The 27,725-nt window shown below is 46.4% G+C and overlaps 1 protein-coding gene across 15 annotated transcripts in view; it reads left to right on the forward strand.

The window, feature by feature from the left end:
- Nucleotides 1-27,725, forward strand: part of CACNA1A (calcium voltage-gated channel subunit alpha1 A) — a 502,477-nt gene that overhangs the window by 153,320 nt on the left and 321,432 nt on the right. For all 15 annotated transcript variants that reach the window (XR_010180475.1, XR_010180476.1, XM_063931156.1 and 12 more), the window contains one exon: nt 25,215-25,306. Coding sequence is in view for 13 of the 15 variants with exons in the window: in XM_063931156.1 (XP_063787226.1) it covers nt 25,215-25,306 (92 nt within the window). In the remaining 2 variants the exon portion in view is untranslated. The remainder of the gene's footprint in view (nt 1-25,214; nt 25,307-27,725) is intronic.

The raw sequence follows: 27,725 nt of genomic DNA on the forward strand, positions 1-27,725 counted from the left end.
CCTCAGTCCAGGACCTGTACCTGTCCAGAGCTAAAAAGTGGGCAACGAAGATAATAAAGGACCAGCTGCACCCTGACCACAGCATGTTTAACTTGCTTCCTTCAGGCAGGCGTTACAGGGCCGTCCCCGCCGGGTCCACCAAAAGCCTCCAAAGTTTCTTTTCCCAAGCGGTCCGCCTGCCGAATTCCTGAACATTGACTGACTAGACGTACATGTAACTCACTTGTGTCCCTACGGTATACCTATCTGTATGACTTTACTTGCCCTCCTTCCCCACCTGCTTATCTGTTACCTGCTTGGCTGTTGTCTAGCAAACCGAAGACAAATTCCTAGTATACGCAAATATACCTGGCCAATAAAGCTGATTCTGAGGCTGTATAGAATGAAGAGGGAGAACCTCAAGGAGTCTGCATGGTATGAAGAAGAAGAACCACCACCACCACCACCACCACCACCACCACCACAGGGAGTCTGTACATTATAAAGAGGGAGAACCTCAGGGAGGCTGTACAGTATGAAGAGGGAGACTCTCAGGGAGACTGTACAGTATGAAGACGGAGAATCTCAGGGAAGCTGTACAATATGAAGAAGGAGAACATCAGGGAGACTGTACAGTACAAAGAAGGAGAGCCTTAGGGAGACTGTACAGTATGAAGAGGGAGAACCTCAGGGAGTCTGTACAGTATGAAGAAGGAGAACCTCAGGGAGACTGTACAGTATAAAGAGGGAGAATCTCAGGGAGGCTGTCCAGTATAAATAGGGAGAACCTCAGAGTGACTGTACAGTATAAAGATAGAGAACCTCAGGAAAGCTGTACAGTAAAAAGAAGGAGAACCTCAGGGAAAGTACAGTGTGAAGAAGGAAAAGCTCAGGGAGACTGTACAGTATGAAGAGGGAGAACCTCAGGGAGACTATACAGTATGAAGAGGGAGAACTTAAGGGAGACTGTACAGTATGAAGATAGAGAATCTCAGGAAAGCTGTGGAGTATGAAGAAGGAGAACCTCAGGGAGACTGTACAGGAAGAAGGAGAATCTCTGGGAAAGTACAGTGTGACGAGAGAGAAGCTCATGGAGACTAGAGATGAGCGCCGGAAATTTTTCGGGTTTTGTGTTTTGGTTTTGGGTTCGGTTCCGCGGCCGTGTTTTGGGTTCGACCGCGTTTTGGCAAAACCTCACCGAATTTTTTTTGTCGGATTCGGGTGTGTTTTGGATTCGGGTGTTTTTTTAAAAAAACCCTAAAAAACAGCTTAAATCATAGAATTTGGGGGTAATTTTGATCCCAAAGTATTATTAACCTCAAAAAACATAATTTACACTCATTTTCAGCCTATTCTGAACACATCACACCTCACAATATTATTTTTAGTCCTAAAATTTGCACCGAGGTCGCTGTGTGAGTAAGATAAGCGACCCTAGTGGCCGACACAAACACCGGGCCCATCTAGGAGTGGCACTGCAGTGTCACGCAGGATGGCCCTTCCAAAAAACCCTCCCCAAACAGCACATGACGCAAAGAAAAAAAGAGGCGCAATGAGGTAGCTGACTGTGTGAGTAAGATTAGCGACCCTAGTGGCCGACACAAACACCGGGCACATCTAGGAGTGGCACTGCAGTGTCACGCAGGATGTCCCTTCCAAAAAACCCTCCCCAAACAGCACATGACGCAAAGAAAAAAAGAGGCGCAATGAGGTAGCTGTGTGAGTAAGATTAGCGACCCTAGTGGCCGACACAAACACCGGGCCCATCTAGGAGTGGCACTGCAGTGTCACGCAGGATGTCCCTTCCAAAAAACCCTCCCCAATCAGCACATGATGCAAAGAAAAAGAAAAGAAAAAAGAGGTGCAAGATGGAATTATCCTTGGGCCCTCCCACCCACCCTTATGTTGTATAAACAAAACAGGACATGCACACTTTAACCAACCCATCATTTCAGTGACAGGGTCTGCCACACGACTGTGACTGATATGACGGGTTGGTTTGGACCCCCCCCAAAAAAGAAGCAATTAATCTCTCCTTGCACAAACTGGCTCTACAGAGGCAAGATGTCCACCTCATCTTCACCCTCCGATATATCACCGTGTACATCCCCCTCCTCACAGATTATCAATTCGTCCCCACTGGAATCCACCATCTCAGCTCCCTGTGTACTTTGTGGAGGCAATTGCTGCTGGTCAATGTCTCCGCGGAGGAATTGATTATAATTCATTTTAATGAACATCATCTTCTCCACATTTTCTGGATGTAACCTCGTACGCCGATTGCTGACAAGGTGAGCGGCGGCACTAAACACTCTTTCGGAGTACACACTTGTGGGAGGGCAACTTAGGTAGAATAAAGCCAGTTTGTGCAAGGGCCTCCAAATTGCCTCTTTTTCCTGCCAGTATAAGTACGGACTGTGTGACGTGCCTACTTGGATGCGGTCACTCATATAATCCTCCACCATTCTATCAATGTTGAGAGAATCATATGCAGTGACAGTAGACGACATGTCCGTAATCGTTGTCAGGTCCTTCAGTCCGGACCAGATGTCAGCATCAGCAGTCGCTCCAGACTGCCCTGCATCACCGCCAGCGGGTGGGCTCGGAATTCTGAGCCTTTTCCTCGCACCCCCAGTTGCGGGAGAATGTGAAGGAGGAGATGTTGACAGGTCGCGTTCCGCTTGACTTGACAATTTTGTCACCAGCAGGTCTTTCAACCCCAGCAGACCTGTGTCTGCCGGAAAGAGAGATCCAAGGTAGGCTTTAAATCTAGGATCGAGCACGGTGGCCAAAATGTAGTGCTCTGATTTCAACAGATTGACCACCCGTGAATCCTTGTTAAGCGAATTAAGGGCTGCATCCACAAGTCCCACATGCCTAGCGGAATCGCTCCGTGTTAGCTCCTTCTTCAATGCCTCCAGCTTCTTCTGCAAAAGCCTGATGAGGGGAATGACCTGACTCAGGCTGGCAGTGTCTGAACTGACTTCACGTGTGGCAAGTTCAAAGGGCATCAGAACCTTGCACAACGTTGAAATCATTCTCCACTGCACTTGAGACAGGTGCATTCCACCTACTATATCGTGCTCAATTGTATAGGCTTGAATGGCCTTTTGCTGCTCCTCCAACCTCTGAAGCATATAGAGGGTTGAATTCCACCTCGTTACCACTTCTTGCTTCAGATGATGGCAGGGCAGGTTCAGTAGTTTTTGGTGGTGCTCCAGTTTTCTGTACGTGGTGCCTGTACGCCGAAAGTGTCCCGCAATTCTTCTGGCCACCGACAGCATCTCTTGCACGCCCCTGTCGTTTTTTAAAAAATTCTGCACCACCAAATTCAAGGTATGTGCAAAACATGGGACGTGCTGGAATTGGCCCAGATTTAATGCACACACAATATTGCTGGCGTTGTCCGATGCCACAAATCCACAGGAGAGTCCAATTGGGGTAAGCCATTCCGCGATGATCTTCCTCAGTTGCCGTAAGAGGTTTTCAGCTGTGTGCGTATTCTGGAAAGCGGTGATACAAAGCGTAGCCTGCCTAGGAAAGAGTTGGCGTTTGCGAGATGCTGCTACTGGTGCCGCCGCTGCTGTTCTTGCGGCGGGAGTCCATACATCTACCCAGTGGGCTGTCACAGTCATATAGTCCTGACCCTGCCCTGCTCCACTTGTCCACATGTCCGTGGTTAAGTGGACATTGGGTACAGCTGCATTTTTTAGGACACTGGTGACTCTTTTTCTGAGGTCTGTGTACATTTTCGGTATCGCCTGCCTAGAGAAATGGAACCTAGATGGTATTTGGTACCGGGGACACAGTACCTCCAACAAGTCTCTAGTTGGCTCTGCAGTAATGATGGATACCGGAACCACGTTTCTCACCACCCAGGATGCCAAGGCCTCAGTTATCCGCTTTGCAGTAGGATGACTGCTGTGATATTTCATCTTCCTCGCAAAGGACTGTTGAACAGTCAATTGCTTACTGGAAGTAGTACAAGTGGGCTTACGACTTCCCCTCTGGGATGACCATCGACTCCCAGCGGCAACAACAGCAGCGCCAGCAGCAGTAGGCGTTACACGCAAGGATGCATCGGAGGAATCCCAGGCAGGAGAGGACTCGTCAGACTTGCCAGTGACATGGCCTGCAGGACTATTGGCATTCCTGGGGAAGGAGGAAATTGACACTGAGGGAGTTGGTGGGGTGGTTTGCGTGAGCTTGGTTACAAGAGGAAGGGATTTACTGGTCAGTGGACTGCTTCCGCTGTCACCCAAAGTTTTTGAACTTGTCACTGACTTATTATGAATGCGCTGCAGGTGACGTATAAGGGAGGATGTTCCGAGGTGGTTAACGTCCTTACCCCTACTTATTACAGCTTGACAAAGGGAACACACGGCTTGACACCTGTTGTCCGCATTTCTGGTGAAATACCTCCACACCGAAGAGCTGATTTTTTTGGTATTTTCACCTGGCATGTCAACGGCCATATTCCTCCCACGGACAACAGGTGTCTCCCCGGGTGCCTGACTTAAACAAACCACCTCACCATCAGAATCCTCCTGGTCAATTTCCTCCCCAGCGCCAGCAACACCCATATCCTCCTCATCCTGGTGTACTTCAACACTGACATCTTCAATCTGACTATCAGGAACTGGACTGCGGGTGCTCCTTCCAGCACTTGCAGGGGGCATGCAAATAGTGGAAGGCGCATGCTCTTCACGTCCAGTGTTGGGAAGGTCAGGCATCGCAAACGACACAATTGGACTCTCCTTGTGGATTTGGGATTTCAAAGAACGCACAGTTCTTTGCGGTGCTTTTGCCAGCTTGAGTCTTTTCAGTTTTCTAGCGAGAGGCTGAGTGCTTCCATCCTCATGTGAAGCTGAACCACTAGCCATGAACATAGGCCAGGGCCTCAGCCGTTCCTTGCCACTCCGTGTGGTAAATGGCATATTGGCAAGTTTACGCTTCTCCTCCGACAATTTTATTTTAGGTTTTGGAGTCCTTTTTTTTCTGATATTTGGTGTTTTGGATTTGACATGCTCTGTACTATGACATTGGGCATCGGCCTTGGCAGACGACGTTGCTGGCATTTCATCGTCTCGGCCATGACTAGTGGCAGCAGCTTCAGCACGAGGTGGAAGTGGATCTTGATCTTTCCCTAATTTTGGAACCTCAACTTTTTTGTTCTCCATATTTTATAGGCAGAACTAAAAGGCACCTCAGGTAAACAATGGAGATGGATGGATTGGATACTAGTATACAATTATGGACGGACTGCCACGGTTAGGTGGTATAAAAAAACCACGGTTAGGTGGTATATATTATAATAATAATACAATTATGGATGGACGGACTGCCTGCCGACTGCCGACACAGAGGTAGCCACAGCCGTGAACTACCGCACTGTACACTGGTTGATAAAGAGATAGTAGTATACTCGTAACAACTAGTATGACACTATGACGACGGTATAAAGAATGAAAAAAAAACCACGGTTAGGTGGTATATATTATAATAATAATACAATTATGGATGGACGGACTGCCTGCCGACTGCCGACACAGAGGTAGCCACAGCCGTGAACTACCGCACTGTACACTGGTTGATAAAGAGATAGTAGTATACTCGTAACAACTAGTATGACACTATGACGACGGTATAAAGAATGAAAAAAAAACCACGGTTAGGTGGTATATATTATAATAATAATACAATTATGGATGGACGGACTGCCTGCCGACTGCCGACACAGAGGTAGCCACAGCCGTGAACTACCGCACTGTACACTGGTTGATAAAGAGATAGTAGTATACTCGTAACAACTAGTATGACACTATGACGACGGTATAAAGAATGAAAAAAAAACCACGGTTAGGTGGTATATATTATAATAATAATACAATTATGGATGGACGGACTGCCTGCCGACTGCCGACACAGAGGTAGCCACAGCCGTGAACTACCGCACTGTACACTGGTTGATAAAGAGATAGTAGTATACTCGTAACAACTAGTATGACACTATGACGACGGTATAAAGAATGAAAAAAAAACCACGGTTAGGTGGTATATATTATAATAATAATACAATTATGGATGGACGGACTGCCTGCCGACTGCCGACACAGAGGTAGCCACAGCCGTGAACTACCGCACTGTACACTGGTTGATAAAGAGATAGTAGTATACTCGTAACAATTAGGATGACACTATGACGGTATAAAGAATGAAAAAAAAACCACGGTTAGGTGGTAGGTATATAATAATAAATAATACAATTCTGGTCGGACGGACTGCCTGCCGTGTGCCGACACAGAGGTAGCCACAGCCGTGAACTACCGCACTGTACACTGGTTGATAAAGAGATAGTAGTATACTCGTAACAATTAGGATGACACTATGACGGTATAAAGAATGAAAAAAAAACCACGGTTAGGTGGTAGGTATATAATAATAAATAATACAATTCTGGTCGGACGGACTGCCTGCCGTGTGCCGACACAGAGGTAGCCACAGCCGTGAACTACCGCACTGTACACTGGTTGATAAAGAGATAGTAGTATACTCGTAACAATTAGGATGACACTATGACGGTATAAAGAATGAAAAAAAAACCACGGTTAGGTGGTAGGTATATAATAATAAATAATACAATTCTGGTCGGACGGACTGCCTGCCGTGTGCCGACACAGAGGTAGCCACAGCCGTGAACTACCGCACTGTACACTGGTTGATAAAGAGATAGTAGTATACTCGTAACAATTAGGATGACACTATGACGGTATAAAGAATGAAAAAAAAACCACGGTTAGGTGGTAGGTATATAATAATAAATAATACAATTCTGGTCGGACGGACTGCCTGCTGTGTGCCGACACAGAGGTAGCCACAGCCGTGAACTACCGCACTGTACACTGGTTGATAAAGAGATAGTAGTATACTCGTAACAATTAGGATGACACTATGACGGTATAAAGAATGAAAAAAAAACCACGGTTAGGTGGTAGGTATATAATAATAAATAATACAATTCTGGTCGGACGGACTGCCTGCCGTGTGCCGACACAGAGGTAGCCACAGCCGTGAACTACCGCACTGTACTGTGTCTGCTGCTAATATAGACTGGTTGATATTTAAAGAGATATTAGTAGTATACAACAATACTATACTGGTGGTCAGGCACTGGTCACCACTCCTGCAGCAAAAGTGTGCACTGTTAATTAATATAATTGTACTCCTGGCTCCTGCTAACAACCTGCAGTGCTCCCCAGTCTCCCCCACAATTAATTATAAGCTTTTAATTTATACATTGATGACTGTGCAGCACACTGGGCTGAGCTGAGTGCACACAGACTGAGTCACACTGTGTGACTGACTGTGCTGTGTATCGTTTTTTTTTTCAGGCAGAGAACGGATATAGCAGAGAGAAGTGAACGGATATATTATATTAAATAAAAGTTAACTAGCTGCTGCACTGGTCACTGACTGTGGTAAACTAACTCTGTCTGCGACTCTGCACAATCTCTCTCTATCTAATCTATCTATCTCTATTCTAATGGAGAGGACGCCAGACACGTCCTCTCCCTATCAATCTCAATGCACGAGTGAAAATGGCGGCGACGCGCGGCTCCTTATATAGAATCCGAGTCTCGCGATAGAATCCGAGCCTCGCGAGAATCCGACAGCGTCATGATGACGTTCGGGCGCGCTCGGGTTAACCGAGCAAGGCGGGAAGATCCGAGTCGCTCGGACCCGTGGAAAAAAAAGTGAAGTTCGTGCGGGTTCGGATTCAAAGAAACCGAACCCGCTCATCTCTAATGGAGACTATACAGTATGTAGAGGGAGAACCTCGGGGAGGCTGTAAGTGACATGCGGTGGGGCGAGGCAGGTGAGGCAGAGCCTTTCCTGTCATACTAACGTTTGTGCAAAAGTTTTTACTGTATAAAGTATATGAAAAATACAAAGAATTTGCTTGAAATATCTTATTTGCATTATTCTAATAATTTTTATAGCCAAAACTCTTGAGTAAAAAATCTATGGCAGGTGAGGCAGTGCCTCTCCTGCCTATCTTTTCCGCACATCTCTGATCAATACTCACCAAATTTCCAGGAGTTTCTACTGCTGCACCTGTGTGTAATGCCCACATGTACCATTTGGCTCATATATTGTGTGTAAATCTGGCTCTGGTACAAGCCAGTGCCTCCTGATCCATTTAGCTCACCGCACATCCCTAGCGCCGCTGTACAGTATGAAGAGGGAGAATCTCAGGGAGACTGTATAGTATGAAGAGGGAGAACCTCATGGAGTCTGTACAGTATGAAGATGGATAATTTCAGAGAAGCTGTACAGTATGAAGAAGGAGAACCTCAGGAAGACTGAGCAGTATGAAGAGGGAGAACCTCAGGGAGACTGTACAGTTTGAAGAAGGGGGGCCTCAGGGAGACTGTATTGTATGAAGAGGGAGAAACTCATGGAGGCTGTACAGTATGAAGAGGGAGAAAGGCAGGAAGGCTGTACAGTATGAAGAGGGAGAACCTCAGGGAGACTGTACAGTATGGAGAGGGATAACCTCAGGAAGACTGTACAATTTGAAGAAGGGAGGCTTCAGGGAGACTGTACAGTATGAAGAGGCAGAATCTCGGTGATTGTACAGTATGAATAAGGAGAAACTCAGGGAGGCTGTACAGTATGAAGGAGAACCTTAGGGAGACTGTACAATTTGAAGAAGGGGGGCCTCAGGGAGACTGTACAGTACAAAGAGGGAGAATCTCAGAGAGACTGTACAGTATGAAGAGGGAGAATCTCAGAGAGACTGTACAGTATGAAGATGGAGAATCTCAGGGAGACTGTACAGTATGAAGAGGGAGAATCTCAGAGAGACTGTACAGTATGAAGATGGAGAATCTCAGGGAAGCTGTACAGTACGAGGAGGGAGAACCTTATGGAGACTTTACAATATGAAGAAGGGAATCCTCAGGGAGACTGTACAGTATGAGGAGGGAGAAACTTATGGAGACTATACAATATGAAGAAGGAGAACCTCGGGATGCTGTACAGTATGAAGAGGGAGAACCTCAGGGAGATTGTACAGTATGAAGAGGGGGGACCTCAGGGAGACTACAGTATGAAGAAAACTTCAGGAAGGCTGTACAGTATGAAGTAGGAGAACCTCAGAGAGACTGTACAGTATGAAAAGAGAGAATCTCAAGGAAGTTGTATGAAAAGGGAGAACATCATGGAGACTACATATGAAGAAGGTGAACCTCAGGGAGGTTGTACAGTATGAAAAGAGGGAACCTCAGGGAGACTGTACAGTATGAAGGGGTGGTCTTCTGTATACCGGCGGTCGGGCTCCCGGCGCTCAGTATACCGGCGCCGGGAGCCCGACAGCCGGCATACCGACAGCCGGCATACCGACACTTCTTTTCCCTCGTGGGGGTCCACGACCCCCATAGAGGGAGAATAAAATAGTGTGGTGCGCGGCGAGCGCAGCGAGCCTGCAAGGGGCTCATTTGCCCTCGCCACACTGTCGGTAAGCCGGCGGTCGGGCTCCCGGCGCCGGTATGCTGGTCGCCGGGAGCCCGCCTGCCGGCCAGCCGTAGTGAACCCGTATGAAGTATAGGAAGCATGGATGGTGTAATGGTTAGCATTACTGCCTCACAGCACTGAGGTCATGGGTTTGATTCCCACCATGGCCCTAACTGTGTGGAGTTTGTATATTCTCCCCATGCTTGCGTGGGTTTCCTCCAGGTGCTTCAGTTTCCTTCCACAATCCAAAAAATACTGGTAGGTTTATTGGCTCCCAGCAAAAATGAATCCTAACGTGTATATGTCTGTGTGTACGTGTGGTAGGGAATATACATTGTAAGCTGGGGCAGGGACTGATGTGAATGGACAAATATTCTCTGTAAAGCGCTGTGGAATATGTGTGCGCTAAATAGCTGGTATTAATAAGAATTTACTTACCGATAATTCTATTTCTCGGAGTCCGTAGTGGATGCTGGGGTTCCTGAAAGGACCATGGGGAATAGCGGCTCCGCAGGAGACAGGGCACAAAAAAGTAAAGCTTTTACCAGATCAGGTGGTGTGCACTGGCTCCTCCCCCTATGACCCTCCTCCAGACTCCAGTTAGGTACTGTGCCCGGACGAGCGTACACAATAAGGGAGGCAATTTGAATCCCGGGTAAGACTCATACCAGCCACACCAATCACACCGTACAACTTGTGATCTAAACCCAGTTAACAGTATGATAACAGAAAGAGCCTCTTAAAGATGGCTCCTTAACAATATAACCCGAATTTGTTAACAATAACTATGTACAGTATTGCAGATAATCCGCACTTGGGATGGGCGCCCAGCATCCACTACGGACTCCGAGAAATAGAATTATCGGTAAGTAAATTCTTATTTTCTCTATCGTCCTAGTGGATGCTGGGGTTCCTGAAAGGACCATGGGGATTATACCAAAGCTCCCAAACGGGCGGGAGAGTGCGGATGACTCTGCAGCACCGAATGAGAGAATTCCAAGTCCTCTTTTGCCAGGGTATCAAATTTGTAGAAGTTTACAAACGTGTTTTCCCCCGACCACGTAGCTGCTCGGCAGAATTGTAATGCCGAGACCCCTCGGGCAGCCGCCCAAGATGAGCCCACCTTCCTTGTGGAATGGGCCTTAACAGATTTAGGCTGTGGCAGGCCTGCCACAGAATGAGCAAGTTGAATTGTGTTACAAATCCAACGAGCAATCGTCTGCTTAGAAGCAGGGGCACCCAACTTGTTGGGTGCATATAGTATCAACAGCGAGTCAGATTTTCTGACTTCAGCCGTCCTTGAAATGTATATTTTTAAGGCTCTGACAACGTCCAACAACTTGGAGTCCTCCAAGTCGCCAGTGGCCGCAGGCACCACAATAGGTTGGTTCAGGTGAAACGCTGATACCACCTTAGGGAGAAAATGCGGACGAGTCCTCAGTTCTGCCCTATCCGAATGGAAGATTAGATAAGGGCTTTTATAAGATAAAGCCGCCAATTTAGATACTCTCCTGGCGGAAGCCAGGGCCAGTAACATAGTCACTTTCCATGTGAGATATTTAAAATCCACCTTTTTCAATGGTTCAAACCAATGGGATTTGAGGAAATCTAAAACTACATTTAGATCCCACGGTGCCACCGGAGGCACCACAGGAGGCTGTATATGCAGTACTCCTTTAACAAAAGTCTGTACCTCAGGAACTGAGGCCAATTCTTTTTGGAAGAATATTGACAGGGCCGAAATTTGAACCTTAATAGATCTCAATTTGAGACCCATAGACAATCCTGATTGTAGGAAATGTAGGAAACGACCCAGTTGAAATTCCTCCGTCGGAACACTCCGATCCTCGCACCACGCGACATATTTTCGCCAAATGCGGTGATAATGTTTCGCGGTGACTTCCTTCCTTGCCTTAATCAAGGTAGGAATGACTTCTTCTGGAATGCCTTTCCCTTTTAGGATCTGGCGTTCAACCGCCATGCCGTCAAACGCAGCCGCGGTAAGTCTTGAAAGAGACAGGGACCCTGTTGTAGCAGGTCCCTTCTCAGAAGTAGAGGGCACGGGTCGTCCGTGACCAACTCTTGAAGTTCCGGGTACCAAGTCCTTCTTGGCCAATCCGGAGCCACTAGTATTGTTCTTACTCCTCCTCACCGTATAATCTTCAATACCTTTGGTATGAGAGGCAGAGGAGGAAACACATATACTGATTTGTACACCCAAGGTGTTACCAGTGCGTCCACAGCTATTGCCTGTGGATCTCTTGACCTGGCGCAATACTTGTCCAGTTTCTTGTTGAGGCGAGACGCCATCATGTCTACCATTGGTCTTTCCCAACAGTTTATTAGCATGTGGAAGACTTCTGGATGAAGACCCCCCTCTCCCGGGTGAATATCGTGTCTGCTGAGGAAGTCTGCTTCCCAGTTGTCCACGCCCGGGAAGAACACTGCTGACAGTGCTATTACGTGATTTTCCGCCCAGCGAAGAATCTTGGCAGCTTCTGCCATTGCACTCCTGCTTCTTGTGCCGCCCTGTCTGTTTACATGGGCGACCGCCGTGATGTTGTCCGACTGAATCAACACCGGTTTTCCTTGCAGGAGTGGTTCCGCCTGGCTTAGAGCATTTTAGATTGCTCTTAGTACCAGAATGTTTATGTGAAGAGACTTTTCCAGGTTCGTCCATACCCCCTGGAAGTTTCTTCCTTGTGTGACTGCTCCCCAACCTCTCAGGCTGGCGTCCGTGGTCACCAGGATCAAATCCTGTATGCCGAATCTGCGGCCCTCCAATAGATGAGCCTTTTGCAACCACCACAGAAGATATACCCTTGTCCTTGGCGACAGGGTTATTCGCAGGTGCATCTGAGGATGCGACCCTGACCATTTGTCCAACAGATCCCTTTGGAAAATTCTTGCATGGAATCTGCCGAATGGAATTGCTTCGTAAAAAGCCACCATTTTTCCCAGGACTCTTGTGCATTGATGTACAGACACCTTTCCTGGTTTTAGGAGGTTCCTGACAGGTCGGATAACTCCTTGGCTTTTTCCTCGGGAAGAAAAACCTTTTTCTGAACCGTGTCCAGAATCATCCCTAGGAACAGCAGACGTATCGTCGGAAAACAGCTGCGATTCTTGGAATATTTAGAATCCAGTCGTGCCGTCGAAGAACTACTTTAGATAGTGCTCTTCCGACCTCCAACTGTTCTCTGGAACTTGCCCTTTTTAGGTCGTGCAAGTAAGGGATAATTTAGATGCCTTTTTTCTTTGAAGAAACATCTTTTCGGCCATTACCTTGGTAAAAAGGCCCGGGGTGCCGTGGATAATTCAAACGGCATCGTCTGAAACTGATATTGACAGTTCTGTACCACGAACCAGAGGTACCCTTGATGAGAAGGACAAAATTTGGACATGGAGGTAATCCTTGATGTCCAGGGACACCATATAGTCCCCTTTTTTCCGGTTCGCTATCACTGCTCTGAGTGACTTTATCTCGATTTGAACCTTTTATGTAAGTGTTCAAAACATTTTAGATTTAGACTATGTGTCACCAAGCCGTCTGGCTTCAGTACCACAATATAGTGTGGAAAAATAATACCCTTTTCCTTGTCGTAGGAGGGGTACTTTGATTATCACCTGCTGGATATACAGCTTGTGAATTGTTTCCAATGCTGCCTCCCTGTCGGAGGGAGCCGTTGGTAAAGCAGACTTCAGGAACCTGCGAGGAGAAGATGTCTCGACTCTCCAATCTTTACCCCTGGGATAATACTCGTACGATCTAGGGGTCAACTTGCGAGTGATCCCACTGCGCCCTGAGACTCTTGAGACTACCCCCCCACCTTGAGTCCGCTTGCACGGCCCCAGCGTCATGCTGAGGACTTGGCAGACGCGGTGGAGGGCTTCTTTTCCTGGGAAAGGGCTGCCTGCTGCAGTCTACTTCCCTTACCTCTATGTCTGGGCAGATATGACTGGCCTTTTGCCTGCATGCCCTCATGGGAAAGGAAAGATTGAGGCTGAAAAGACGGTGTCTTTTTTAGCTGAGATGTAACTTGGGGTAAAAAAGGTTGGATTTCCCAGCTGTTGCTGTGGTCCCCAGGTCCGATGGACCGACCCCCAAATAACTCCTTCCCTTTATACAGCAATACTTCCATCTGCCGTATGGGATCTGTATCACCTGACCACTGTCGTGTCCCTGACATCTTCTGGGAGATATGGACAACGCACTTATCTTGATGCCAGAGAGCAAATATCCCTCTGTGCATCTCACATACATATATATAGAATGCATCCTATTAAATGCTCTACATGAATAAAATATTTTCAGTCAGGGAATCCGACCAAGCCAACCCAGCACTGCATCTCCAGGCTGATGGCGATCGCTGGTCGCAGTATAACCACCGTATGTGTGTATATACTTTTTAGGATATTTTTCCAGCTTCCTATCAGCTGGCTCCTTGAGGGCGGCCGTATCTGGAGACGGTAACGCCACTTGATAAGCGTGTGAGCGCCTTATCACCCTAAGGGGTGTTTCCCAACGTACCCTAATTTCTGGCGGGAAAGGGTATAACGCCAATATTTGCTATCGGGGTAACCCTACGCATCATCACACACTTCATTTTATTTTATCTGATTCAGGAAAAACTACAGGTAGTTTTTTCACTCCCACATAATACCCTTTCTTGTGGTACTTGTAGTATCAGAAACACGTAACACCTCCTTCATTGCCCTTAACGTGTGGCCCTAATGAGAAATACGTTTGTTTATTCACCGTCGACACTGTATTCAGTGTCCGTGTCTGTGTCTGTGTCGACCGACTGAGGTAAATGGGCGTTTTTAAAACCCCTGACGGTGTTTCTGAGACGCCTGGACCGGTCCTAATAGATTGTCGGCCGTCTCATGTCGTCAACCGACCTTGCAGCGTGTTGACATTCTCACGTAATTCTCTAAATAAGCCATCCATTCCGGTGTCGACTCCCTAGAGAGTGACATCACCATTACAGGCAATTTCTCCGCCTCCTCACCAACATCGTCCTCATACATGTCGACACACACGTACCGACACACAGCACACACACCGGGAATGCTCTGACAGAGGACAGGACCCACTAGCCCTTTGGGGAGACAGAGGGAGAGTCTGCCAGCACACACCAAAAACGCTATAATTATATAGGGACAACCTTGTATAAGTGTTTCTCCCTTATAGCATCTTTTATATATATACAATATCGCCAAAATCAGTGCCCCCCCTCTCTGTTTTAACCCTGTTTCTGTAGTGCAGTGCAGGGGAGAGCCTGGGAGCCTTCTCTCCAGCTTTTCTGTGAGAGAAAATGGCGCTGTGTGCTGAGGAGATAGGCCCCGCCCCTTTTTCGGCGGGCTCGTCTCCCGCTATTTTTGAAGTTAGGCAGGGGTTAAATATCTCCATATAGCCTCTGTGGGCTATATGTGAGGTATTTTTTGCCTCTAATAAGGTTTTTATTTGCCTCTCAGAGCGCCCCCCCCAGCGCTCTGCACCCTCAGTGACTGTTGTGTGAAGTGTGCTGAGAGGAAAATGGCGCACAGCTGCAGTGCTGTGCGCTACCTTTATGAAGACTCAGGAGTCTTCAGCCGCCGATTTTGGACCTCTTCTCTCTTCAGCGTCTGCAAGGGGGCCGGCGGCGCGGCTCCGGTGACCATCCAGGCTGTACCTGTGATCGTCCCTCTGGAGCTAGTGTCCAGTAGCCAAGCAGCAAATCCACTCTGCACGCAGGTGAGTTCACTACTTCTCCCCTAAGTCCCTCGTTGCAGTGATCCTGTTGCCAGCAGGACTCACTGTAAAGTAAAAAACCTAAGCTAAACTTTCTCTAAGCAGCTCTTTAGGAGAGCCACCTAGATTGCACCCTTCTCGTTCGGGCACAAAATCTAACTGGAGTCTGGAGGAGGGTCATAGGGGGAGGAGCCAGTGCACACCACTTGATCTGGTAAAAGCTTTACTTTTTTGTGCCCTGTCTCCTGCGGAGCCGCTATTCCCCATGGTCCTTTCAGGAACCCCAGCATCCACTAGGACGATAGAGAAATATAATTAATAATAAATGAGGAGCAAGGGATCTCAGGGGGGCTGTACAGTATAAAGAGGGAGAACCTCAAGGAGGCTGTACAGCATGAAGAGGGAAGCCTCAAGAAGGCAGTCCATTATGAAGATAACTTCAGGGAGGTTGTATAGAAGGGTGGTCTTCAGTATGCCGGCTGTCGGGATCCCGGCGCACAGTATACCGGTGCCGGAATCCCGACAGCCGGCATACCGACACTTATTCTCCCTCGTGGGGGTCCACGACCCCCCTGGAGGGAGAATAAAATAGCGTGGCGCACGTAGTGCGCCACCGTGCCCGCAGCGTAGCGTGCCCGCAGCGTGGCGAGTGTAGCGAGCCCGCAAGGGGCTCATTTGCGCTCGCCACACTGTCGGTAAGCCGGCAGTCGGGCTCCCGGCGCCGGTATGCTGGTCGCCGGGAGCCCGACCGCCGGCATACCATACCACACCTGTATAGAATGAAGAGTGGGAACTTCGGGGAGGCTGTACAGTATTAAGAAGGGGAACCTCATGGAGGCTATACAGTATGAAGAGGGGGAACCTCAGGGAGGCTGTACACTATGGGGATAATTCCAAGTTGATCGCAGCAGGATTTTTGTTAACAATTGGGCAAAACCATGTGCACTGCAGGGGAGGCAGATATAACATGTGCAGAGAGAGTTAGATTTGGGTGGGGTGTGTTCAATCTGCAATCTAAATTGCAGTGTAAAAATAAAGCAGCCAGTATTTACCCTGCACAGAAATAAAATAACCCACCCAAATCTAACTCTTTCTGCACGTTATATCTGCCTCCCCTGCAGTGCACATGGTTTTGCCCAATTGCTATAAAAAAATCCTGCTGCGATCAACTTGGAATTACCCCTTATGAACAGGAAGAAAATGAGGGAGGCTGTACATTATGAATAATAAATTAAGGGAGACTATACAGAAAGAAGAGGGATAATATCAGGGAGGCTTTACTGCATGCAAACAAATAACTTCAGTCAGGCCACGAAGGTTCTACAGCGTGAAGATTAGAACCACAGGTAATCCGCATGGGAGGAATAGGGAAGACCTAAGGGTATACGGTCCTTAGGTCGACCTTACTTATGTCAAAACTCAATAGGTCGACCACTATTGGTCGACATGCATTGGGTCAACACCTACAAAAGGTCGACATGAGCATTAGGTCGACATGGCATTTTTAAAAAAACTTTTTCATACTTTATGATCCATGTGGACTATGATTGGGAATAGTAACCTGTGGCGAGCGCGGCGGCAGCGGTTCATAGCACCTTGCCCAAAGTTCTGCGAGGGGACACGGTGCACTGATTGGGGTTCCCGGTCACTTTATGAAGAAAACGACGCCCAAAAAAATCTAAAATAACTCATGTCGCCCTTTCTCTATGTTGACCCGCCGACCATGTCGACCTTTTTCATGTGTCGACCTACTGCCTGTCGACCAATAGTGGTCGACCTAATGAGTGTCGACCTAAATAGGGTCAACCCAACAAACCATTCCGTGGCAATATGGAGAGGGAGAACCTCAGTGAAAGGATGGCCAACGGAAGGGGGATAATGAAAAGTGCAGACTTAGGGCCCGATTCAGTAATGATTACATATTCTGCTAATGTGAACGCATGCTGGGGCCGCACATTGCAGGACAAGGCCGCCCAGCATGCTGACCGCCACCTCCCCTCCTTGATAAAGCAGAAATTGCAATCGCATCGCAACTTCTGCTTCATCGTAGAAATTAAGGCAGCCTCCTGCCGGCTGCGCCCGCAGGAGGCTGGCCGCCATCTTTCTGATGTCACGCAGCAGCCACGATCATGCCCACGCCCCCTGTTTCCACTACGCCACCCCTATGTGCTTGCCTCCGCCCCCCCCCCCCCCCCCCCCCCCACACACACACACACAACGCTCCGTTCCCGCCCCCGCGAATGCCCCTGTCTGATTGACAGGCAAAGGCGTTCGCATTTTCTGCGCCCCTCCCCCCGCAGAACATGCGGGTGCATTCGCAGAGCAGGTGCTGCGCATTTTCTCGCATCCTTTTAATAATTTTTGCAGTTGGATCGCGTTTCGGGCCCTTACTACAGTAGTTTCTTCTTCCTGCAGCAATCACTTCTGCAGCTAATAGGGCAAACTTTGGTGACACCCACTGGTTTCCGGTGGGACACCCTAAAGCAGGGGTGGGCAATTAATTTTTATAGGGGGCCACATGAAAAATCTGAACTGTGTTGGAGGGCCGAACCAATGATAACTTGAACTTAATTATGCTCAATATATAATAAAAGCACAAACCTACTTTTTAATGTCATTTTTTTTCTGCTATTGGCTCGTAATGTGCACTGTATGACGGGTTGCTGTCCCATTGCTGCAAGACTCACCCTGGATGCCGGTCTGACGGGATCTCTAAAGCACTCCGAAGTATAAGCAGGAAGTGACAGGGCAAAGCCGTCTCCCGCTGGATACACGTCATCAGGCGCTGGTTGCTAGGGACCCAGGGGGCGGGGAACACCGGCAGTGACTGCCCGTGCACTGCGGCTCTGTAGCTTGTGACTCGCTGGCAGTCACAGGACCTCAATTGTTACGCTGCATCACAGGGTCTTTATTGACCTAGCGATACAGCACAGTCTGTGGTGCAGGGAGCCTGTGGGCTGAGAGCCGCGGGTGTCGTGTGTGTGAGATTAAGGATGGGGGAGCCGTGTGACTGGAATAAATACGCGGGCCGGACAGGGCTTGCCAAAGGGCCGTATGTGGCCCGCGGGCCGTACTTTGCCCAGGTCTGCCCTAAAGAGTCTTAAAAGTTGAGACCAGCCCTGTGAAATGTCATCTCCAGCTACTGCTCACTTTATGTCCCACTGACCCAGGGTCGGACTGGCCCACAGGGGAACAGAGGAAACCACCGGTGGGCCCTACTGCCTGTACTGCCCTACTGTCTGGATCAATTTCCAGACTTTCCTAGTGCACTGGATTTATGCATTATACATATGTTACATTATACTTCACAATAATTTGGTTTATTATCTATTTACCAAGGGGCACAGAACATGTAATGGTTAGCCAAACCTCTGTGGTGGCTGGCCACGCCCCCACTGGAACCTGGCTACACCTTTAAGCATGGGCCCCTACAGCAGCATTCCCCTGGTGGGCCCTTCATGTCCCAGTCCGACACTGCACTGACCTACTAATTACTCATTAATAAATCAAAAATAGCCAAGGGGAAAAGGTCATTGTCTGCAGTTGCCAGATTTTTGTTCTATATGTAATATCTGATGAGCTTTATAATGATGCTGTGCACTTTCATACTGCACCGTAATGATGCTGAGCACTTTCATACTGCACCATAATGATGCTGTGCACTTTCATACTGCACCGTAATGATGCTGTGCACTTTCATACTGCACCGTAATGATGCTGAGCACTTTCATACTGCACCATAATGATGCTGTGCACTTTCATACTGCACCGTAATGATGCTGTGCACTTTCATACTGCACCATAATGATGCTGTGCACTTTCATACTGCACCATAATGATGCTGTGCACTTTCATACTGCACCATAATGTAGCTAAGCACTTTCATACTGCACCGTAATGATGCTGTGCACTTTCATACTGCACCATAATGATGCTGTGCACTTTCATACTGCACCATAATGATGCTGTGCACTTTCATACTGCACCATAATGATGCTGTGCACTTTCATACTGCACCATCTTGATGCTGTGCACTTTCATACTGCACCATCATGATGCTGTGCACTTTCATACTGCAACGTAATGATGCTGTGCACTTTCATACTGCACCATAATGATGCTGTGCACTTTCATACTGCACCATAATGATGCTGTGCACTTTCATACTGCACCATCATGATGCTGAGCACTTTCATACTGCACCATAATGATGCTGAGTAAAGGGGATTTTCCCTAAGACATTAAATTGTACTTGATTTCACTGAGCAGCCTGTAGTCATTGCTGTATTAGATGGAGAAGCTTCCCTGAACTGATCTATGTTCCCGGAGGGTGTGTGTGCTGACTCATCCCCACACTGCACAGAAGCCACAGCTAAATGTCTCTGACCCTTCTGTCATTTTTGTTAATCATCCTAAACACTTAACCCTTTTTGTGCTAATACGCAGTTACAGAATAACGTGATATTTATAACCTGGTTACTTTATATTTACAGCAAGTAAGACATTCAGGAGCTGAGTTACTGTAAGAACATATTACATGGGTGATATGATATTCGATATTACAGGGGTAATAACTAATAATGCACTCAGGAGCTGGGTTACAGTAATAAGATGTTACAGGGGTAATAAGACACTCAGGAGCTGGGTTACTGTAATAAGATGTTACAGGGGTAATAAGACACTCAGGAGCTGGGTTACTGTAATAAGATGTTACAGGGGTAATAAGACACTCAGGAGCTAGGTTACTGTAATAAGATGTTACAGGGGTAATAAGACACTCAGGAGCTGGGTTACTGTAATAAGATGTTACAGGGGGAATAGGACACTCAGGAGCTGGGTTACTGTAATACGATGTTACAGGGGTAACAAGACAATCAGGAGCTGGGTTACTGTAATAAGATGTTACAGGGGTAATAAGACACACAGGAGCTGGGTTACTGTAATAAGATGTTACAGGGGGAATAAGACACTCAGGAGCTGGGATACGGTAATAAGATGTTACAGGGGTAATAAGACACTCAGGAGCTGGGATACTGTAATAAGATGTTACAGGGGTAATAAGACACTCAGGAGCTGGGTTACTGTAATAAGATGTTACAGGGGTAATAAGACACTCAGGAGCTGGGTTACTGTAATAAGATGTTACAGGGGTAATAAGACACTCAGGAGCTGGGTTACTGTAATAAGATGTTACAGGGGGAATAAGACATTCAAGAGCCGGGTTACTGTAATAAGATGTTACAGGGGTAATAAGACACTCAGGAGCTGGGATACGGTAATAAGATGTTACAGGGGTAATAAGACACTCAGGAGCTGGGTTACTGTAATAAGATGTTACAGGGGTAATAAGACACTCAGGAGCTGGGTTACTGTAATAAGATGTTACAGGGGTAATAAGACACTCAGGAACTGGGTGACTGTAATACGATGTTACAGGGGTAATAAGACACTCAGGAGCTGGGTTACTGTAATAAGATGTTACAGGGGTAATAAGACACTCAGGAGCTGGGTTACTGTAATAAGATGTTACAGGGGTAATAAGACACTCAGGAGCTGGGTTACTGTAATAAGATGTAACAGGGGTAATAAGACACTCAGGAACTGGGTGACTGTAATACGATGTTACAGGGGTAATAAGACACTCAGGAGCTGGGCATCTGCTATAAGATGTTACAGGGGTAATAAGAAACTCAGGAGCTGGGTTACTGTAATAAGATGTTACAGGGGTAATAAGACACTCAGGAGCTGGGTTACTGTAATAAGATGTTACAGGGGTAATAAGACACTCAGGAGCTGGGTTACTGTTGTAAGATGTTACAGGCAGTGGTGCAAGTAGAAATATTTTCTTAGTGGTACTGAGTGCAGAAAAAGGGGTGTGGTCATGTGTTATGAGGGGGCGTAGCCACAAACTGCTAGTGGGAGTGGCTACATGACACTAGCGGCGTGGCCACATGACAGCCCCTTTTTTTTAAATCTGGAAGCAAGGCTAAACATATACTGTATAGTAATGCCTCCAGTATAATAGAAATATATTGTGATACCTCCAGTATAATAGAAATATATAGTAATGCACCCAATTTAATAACAATATTTAGTAATGCCTCCATTATAACAGGAAAATATAGCCACTGTCGCACTCCCAGTAACTCTGACAAAGTGGGAGTAGTCGTCATGCTGCCAAGCACCATGGTCTTGTTGCTTTGTGGCACATTATAATTGTGGTAATGGCAAAGTGTGTGGCAGGTGGTACTGCGTACCCGCTGCCAAATTCTTATGGGTACTCCGTACCCGAGCGTACCCGCATACTTGCACCACTGGTTACAGGGGTAATAAGACACGCAGGAGCTGGGATACTGTAATAAGATGTTACAGGGGCAATAAGACACTCAGGAGCTGGGATACTGTAATAAGATGTTACAGGGGTAATAAGACACTCAGGAGCTGGTTACTGTAATAAGCTGTTACAGGGGTAATAAGACACTCAGGAGCTGGGTTACTGTAATAAGATGTTACAGGGGTAATAAGACACTCAGGAGCTGGGTTACTGTAATAAGATGTTACAGGGGTAATAAGACACTCAGGAGCTGGGTTACTGTAATAAGATGTTACAGGAGTAATAAGACACTCAGGAGCTAGGTTACTGTAATAATGTGTTACAGGGGTAATAAGACACTCAGGAGCTGGGTTACTGTAATAAGATGTTACTGGGATAATAAGACATTCAGGAGCTGGGTTACTGTAATAAGATGTTACAGGGGCAATAAGACACTCAGGAGCTGGGTTACTGTAATAAGATGTTACAGGGGTAATAAGACACTCAGGAGCTGGGTTACAGTAATAAGATGTTACAGGGGTAATAAGACATTCAGGAGCTGGGTTACTGTAATAAGATGTTACAGGGGTAATAAGACACTCAGGAGCTGGGTTACTGTAATAAGATGTTACAGGGGGAATAAGACACTCAGGAGCTGGGTTACTGTAATAAGGTGTTACAGGGGTAATAAGACACTCAGGAGCTGGGTTACTGTAATAAGATGTTACAGGGGGAATAAGACACTCAGGAGCTGGGTTACTGTAATAAGGTGTTACAGGGGTAATAAGATGATCAGGAGCTGGGTTACTGTAATAAGATGTTACAGGGGGAATAAGACACTCAGGAGCTGGGTTACTGTAATAAGATGTTACAGGGTGAATAAGAAATTCAGGAGCTGGGTTACTGTAATAAGATGTTACAGGGGTAATAAGACACTCAGGAGCTGGGTTACTGTAATAAGATGTTACGTGGGTAATAAGACACTCAGGAGCTAGGTTACTGTAATAAGATGTTACAGGGGTAATAAGACACTCAGGAGCTGGGGTACTGTAATAAGATGTTACAGGGGTTATAAGACACTCGGGAGCTGGGTTACTGTAATAAGATGTTACAGGGGTAATAAGGCACTCAGGAGCTGGGTTACTGTAATAAGATGTTACAGGGGTAATAAGACACTCAGGAGCTGGGTTACTGTAATAAGATTTTACAGGGGTAATAAGACACTCAGGAGCTGGGTTACTTTAATGAGATGTTACAGGGGTAATAAGACACTCAGGAGCTGAGTTACTGTAATAAGATGTTACAGGAGTAATAAGACACTCAGGAGCTGGGTTACTGTAATAAGATGTTACAGGGGGAATAAGACATTCAAGAGCCGGGTTACTGTAATAAGATGTTACAGGGGTAATAAGACACTCAGGAGCTGGGTTACTGTAATAAGGTGTTACAGGGGTAATAAGACACTCAGGAGCTGGGTTACTGTAATAAGATGTTACAGGGGGAATAAGACACTCAGGAGCTGGGTTACTGTAATAAGATGTTACAGGGGTAATAAGACACTCAGGAGCTGGGTTACTGTAATAAGATGTTACAGGGGGAATAAGACACTCAGGAGCTGGGTTACTGTAATAAGATGTTACAGGGGGAATAAAAAATTCAGGAGCTGGGTTACTGTAATAAGATGTTACAGGGGTAATAAGACACTCAGGAGCTGGGTTACTGTAATAAGATGTTACAGGGGTAATAAGACACTCAGGAGCTGGGGTACTGTAATAAGATGTTACAGGGGTAATAAGACACTCAGGAGCTGGGTTACTGTAATAAGATGTTACAGGGGTAATAAGGCACTCAGGAGCTAGGTTACTGTAATAAGATGTTACAGGGGTAATAAGACATTGAGGAGCTGGGTTACTGTAATAAGATGTTACAGGGGTAATAAGACACTCAGGAGCTGGGTTACTGTAATAAGATGTTACAGGGGTAATAAGACACTCAGGAGCTGGGTTACTGTAATAAGATGTTACATGGGTAATAAGACACTCAGGAGCTAGGTTACTGTAATAAGATGTTACAGGGGTAATAAGACACTCAGGAGCTGGGTTACTGTTATAAGATGTTACAGGGGTTATAAGACACTCAGGAGCTGGGTTACTGTAATAAGATGTTACAGGGGTAATAAGACACTCAGGAGCTGGGTTACTATAATAAGATGTTACAGGGGTAATAAGACACTCAGGAGCTGGGTTACTGTAATAAGATGTTACAGGGGTAATAAGACACTCAGGAGCTGGGTTACTGTAATAAGATGTTACAGGGGGAATAAGACATTCAGGAGCTGGGTTACTGTAATAAGATGTTACAGGGGGAATAAGAAATTCAGGAGCTGGGTTACTGTAATAAGATGTTACAGGGGTAATAAGACACTCAGGAGCTGGGTTACTGTAATAAGATGTTACAGGGGGAATAAGACACTCAGGAGCTGGGTTACTGTAATAAGATGTTACAAGGGAGATAAGACACTCAGGAGGTGAGTAACTGTAATAAAATGTGGGTTATAAAGCAATCAATACTTTCATTACATTAAGAAAATTACATTTGATATTAATCATGTGACAATGCATTTTGGTACTTTGTTAAAGTTACTCATAAAAATAGTAGATAGTTGTTGCTCTGTTACTGAATTAATCATGGTCAGCCTAATATTTAGAGCAGGTGATTATTTGGTCACATGGCAAAAATACATTAAATGCTATTTCTATGGGGATATGGGTCGTTAGGTCGACCACACTTAGGTCAACCACTATTAGTCGACATGCATTATGTCAACAGGGTCACTAGGTCAAAATGGTCATTAGGTTGACATGGAAAAAGGGCAACATGAGTTTTTTTACTTTTTTTGGTGTTGTTTTCTTCGTAAAGTGATGGGTAAACCCAATTAGTGCATTGCGTCCCCTCGCATGGCTCACTCCGCTACCGCTGCGCTCTGCACAGGTTACTATTCCCAATCGTAGTCCACGTGGATCGTAAAGTATGAAAAAGTTAAAAAAAGGTGAAAAACTCATGTCGACCTTTTCCCACGTCTACTGTTTTCCATGTCGACCTAGTAACCCTGTCGACCTAATGACTGTCGACCAATGGTGGTCGACCTAATGACTGTCGACCTAATGACCATATCCCTTCTGTGGTCACACCTACTGTGACTTTGGGGTGCATGTACTAAGCAGTGATAAAAGTGGAGAAGTGAGCCAGTGGAGAAATTTGCCATGGCAACCAATCAGCTGCTCCGTACAATTGTATAGTATGCAAATTAGAAATGTTACGTCGATGCTGATTGGTTGCCACTGGCTCACTTCTCCACTTTTATCACTGCTTAGTACATGTCCCCCTTTATGTCAATTTCCTTTCATGCTACCAATCTAATAAACGGAGAACAAGGCTGTTTTTGCAGGATAACTTCTGATCATATAGTTCACTGAATGTTTATGCAATACGATGAAGATAACATTAAACCTTAATACAAATAAATGTTAAATATGTTATCCACACATGCATTTCCTGTGGTTGTTACTCGCCTGTATAAGGAAACATCAGCATTTTTATTTGTTCTTATTGGCTATGCGGTAAATAATAAAAAACTTCCCTTTGTGTGTCGTCATCCCTTTCTACCTCCAGGATTGTGGCATCCACTGGGCCAGAGTTTGATCTGAGGACCCTTCGAGCTGTACGTGTTCTGCGACCCCTAAAACTGGTGTCTGGAATCCCAAGTATGTGTGAATTAATATTGCTTTTTTACAAATGTCCTATGGGGGGTAATTCCAAGTTGATCGCAGCAGGATTTTTGATAGCAACTGGGCAAAACCATGTGCACTGCAGGGGAGGCAGATATAACATGTGCAGAGAGAGTCAGATTTGGGTGGGTTATTTTATTTCTGTGCAGGGTAAATACTGGCTGCTTTATTTTTACACTGCAAATTAGATTGCAGATTGAACACACCCCACCCAAATCTAACTCTCTCTGCACATGTTATATCTGCCTCCCCTGCAGTGCACATGGTTTTGCCCAGTTGCTATCAAAAATCCTGCTGCGATCAACTTGGAATTACCCCCAATGTGAGCAGTTTTGCACCCTCAGTTGATGTCTGTAACTGTGGTTTAAATTTTTTTTTTTTAATGTCATTGTGAGTCAGGAAGTATCTGGGATTGCCAACAAAGTACACTTTATGAGTCTAGGCAGATGTCATGGGTGGCCGTAATGGCGTTTTCTTCTGTGCTGATTATTGAGTATTTTGGCTGGTCATAGGGCCTAATTCAGACCTGATTGCTAGGGTGCGTTTTTTGCATCCCTGCGATCCGGTAGTTGCCGCCTACATGGGGAGGGTGCATGCTTGGACTGGCCCACAGGGGTACTGGGGAAACTACCGGTGAGCCCCACTGCCTGGGGGCCCGCCTCCTGCTCTAAGGATCAGGTTCTAGACTGTGCACTTGAATTATACATAATACATATGTTACCTTATACTGGACTATGGTGTATTTTCTACAGTGCATTGCTGTTATTAATCTGTTATTAATGTGGTACATTATCATTTACTGTATATATTTATGAAGGGGCCCAGACATTGCACTCTCTAATGGTTAGTCAAACCAATGAGGTGGCAGGCCACACACCCTCAGCAGACTGGCCACACCCCTAAACATGGGCACCTACCACTGTATTCCCCCTGTGGGCCCTACATGCCCCAGTCCGACACTGGGGGGGGGGGGTAATCTCTGTGCAGGGGTGCGATCACATGTGCAGGAGACTTGCACAAACAGCCCAGGACTTACTCTTCCAGTGCGATGATCGGGGCTGGAGCTGACGTCAGAAACCCTCCCTTCAAATGCCTGGTCCCTCCTGCGTTTCTCTGGACACTCCCTGAAAACGGTCAGTTGCCACCCACGAACGGCCTCTTCCTGTCAGTCACCTTGCGATCGCTTTTTACGCCCATCCCGCCGGTATTCACTGATGCCCGGCGCAATCGTCCAACGCGCGGGCGCATTGCAGTGCATACGCATGCACAGTACAGACCCGATCGCTCGCTGTGCGAAAACGCACAGCAGCGATCGTGTCTGAATTAGGCCAATATTGAAAGTTAGAAAATAACTCCCTTTAAGATTGAAAGTCTCTCCATCCCCCGATGTGTGTGGCCTAACCTTTGTTAGTTCTGCTGGAACGGAGTTGCCAGGTACAAGCCTCTGGGTAGGATTTAATCCTTTGTCACTGGGTTGAGAGCAGGACCTCATAATTACTTTTGTTGTTATTATTATTATACAGTATGTTGGGGCTGGGAGAACTTAAGTTTAACTATGTGCTTGGTGGAGTCACCTCTACAGCTTTCCCTCTGTCTGTCGGATGATGTTGGCTCTTGATCCTGTCCAAGTGGGGATTGAAATTTTAGGATCAGTTCCCTTTGCACCCACATTGGTTTTGGAAATGGAGCTGGGGGGAGGTTTGTTTATAGAGGAGAAACTCTGTTTTGGATGAAGATACGTTTTCCCTGTAAAATAGCCATTTCCACGGCAATTGGCAAAATACATTTCTTTTTAAAGCTCTTTTGGTCCTATTCTGACCCACTCTCCTTTTACTACATTAGCTTCCCTCATTATCCAAGTCTTTGTGAGATTAGATCTACAAAAATGTAACAGGACAAAGGGATGTTCGTATTAGCAGGTAAAAGACACGGCTAGTTCTGGTGACATGTAGACAACTTTTGGAGAAGTTCTGGAGAGCTTCTGGAAAGCTCTTGTCTGTGTGTGAACAGAAATAGGGGAGATCAGTGAAGGGATACCACAGGCAATTACTCTTTCTGGCATTTATTACAAGCAATGGAGAATAGAAGGGCTTCATCTGTTCTAAAGTGACTTCAGCAGCCCAGCCATTGATAATGAAGTACCTGTATATGTGGCTACGTAGACTTTCTCACCTTCTCATAACTGTAGTCACGTATCAGATGACTGAAGTGTTCCTCCTATTGCTAACCATGGACGCACGTAATTCCTGCCCCCAGCCTTTCCTTGCTGTAACGTTGCCAGCCTTGCACTGACCATGCCATTCCTGTCACTGATGCACAACCTGCAATTCAGGAAATGTGTCATCTGGGAACGTTTGCCAGATGGCCATACTGATGTTTAGTCATCCTCACAACC

The sequence above is a fragment of the Pseudophryne corroboree genome, chromosome 6 (genome assembly GCF_028390025.1).
Source record: "Pseudophryne corroboree isolate aPseCor3 chromosome 6, aPseCor3.hap2, whole genome shotgun sequence".
NCBI classification, from domain to species: domain Eukaryota; kingdom Metazoa; phylum Chordata; class Amphibia; order Anura; family Myobatrachidae; genus Pseudophryne; species Pseudophryne corroboree.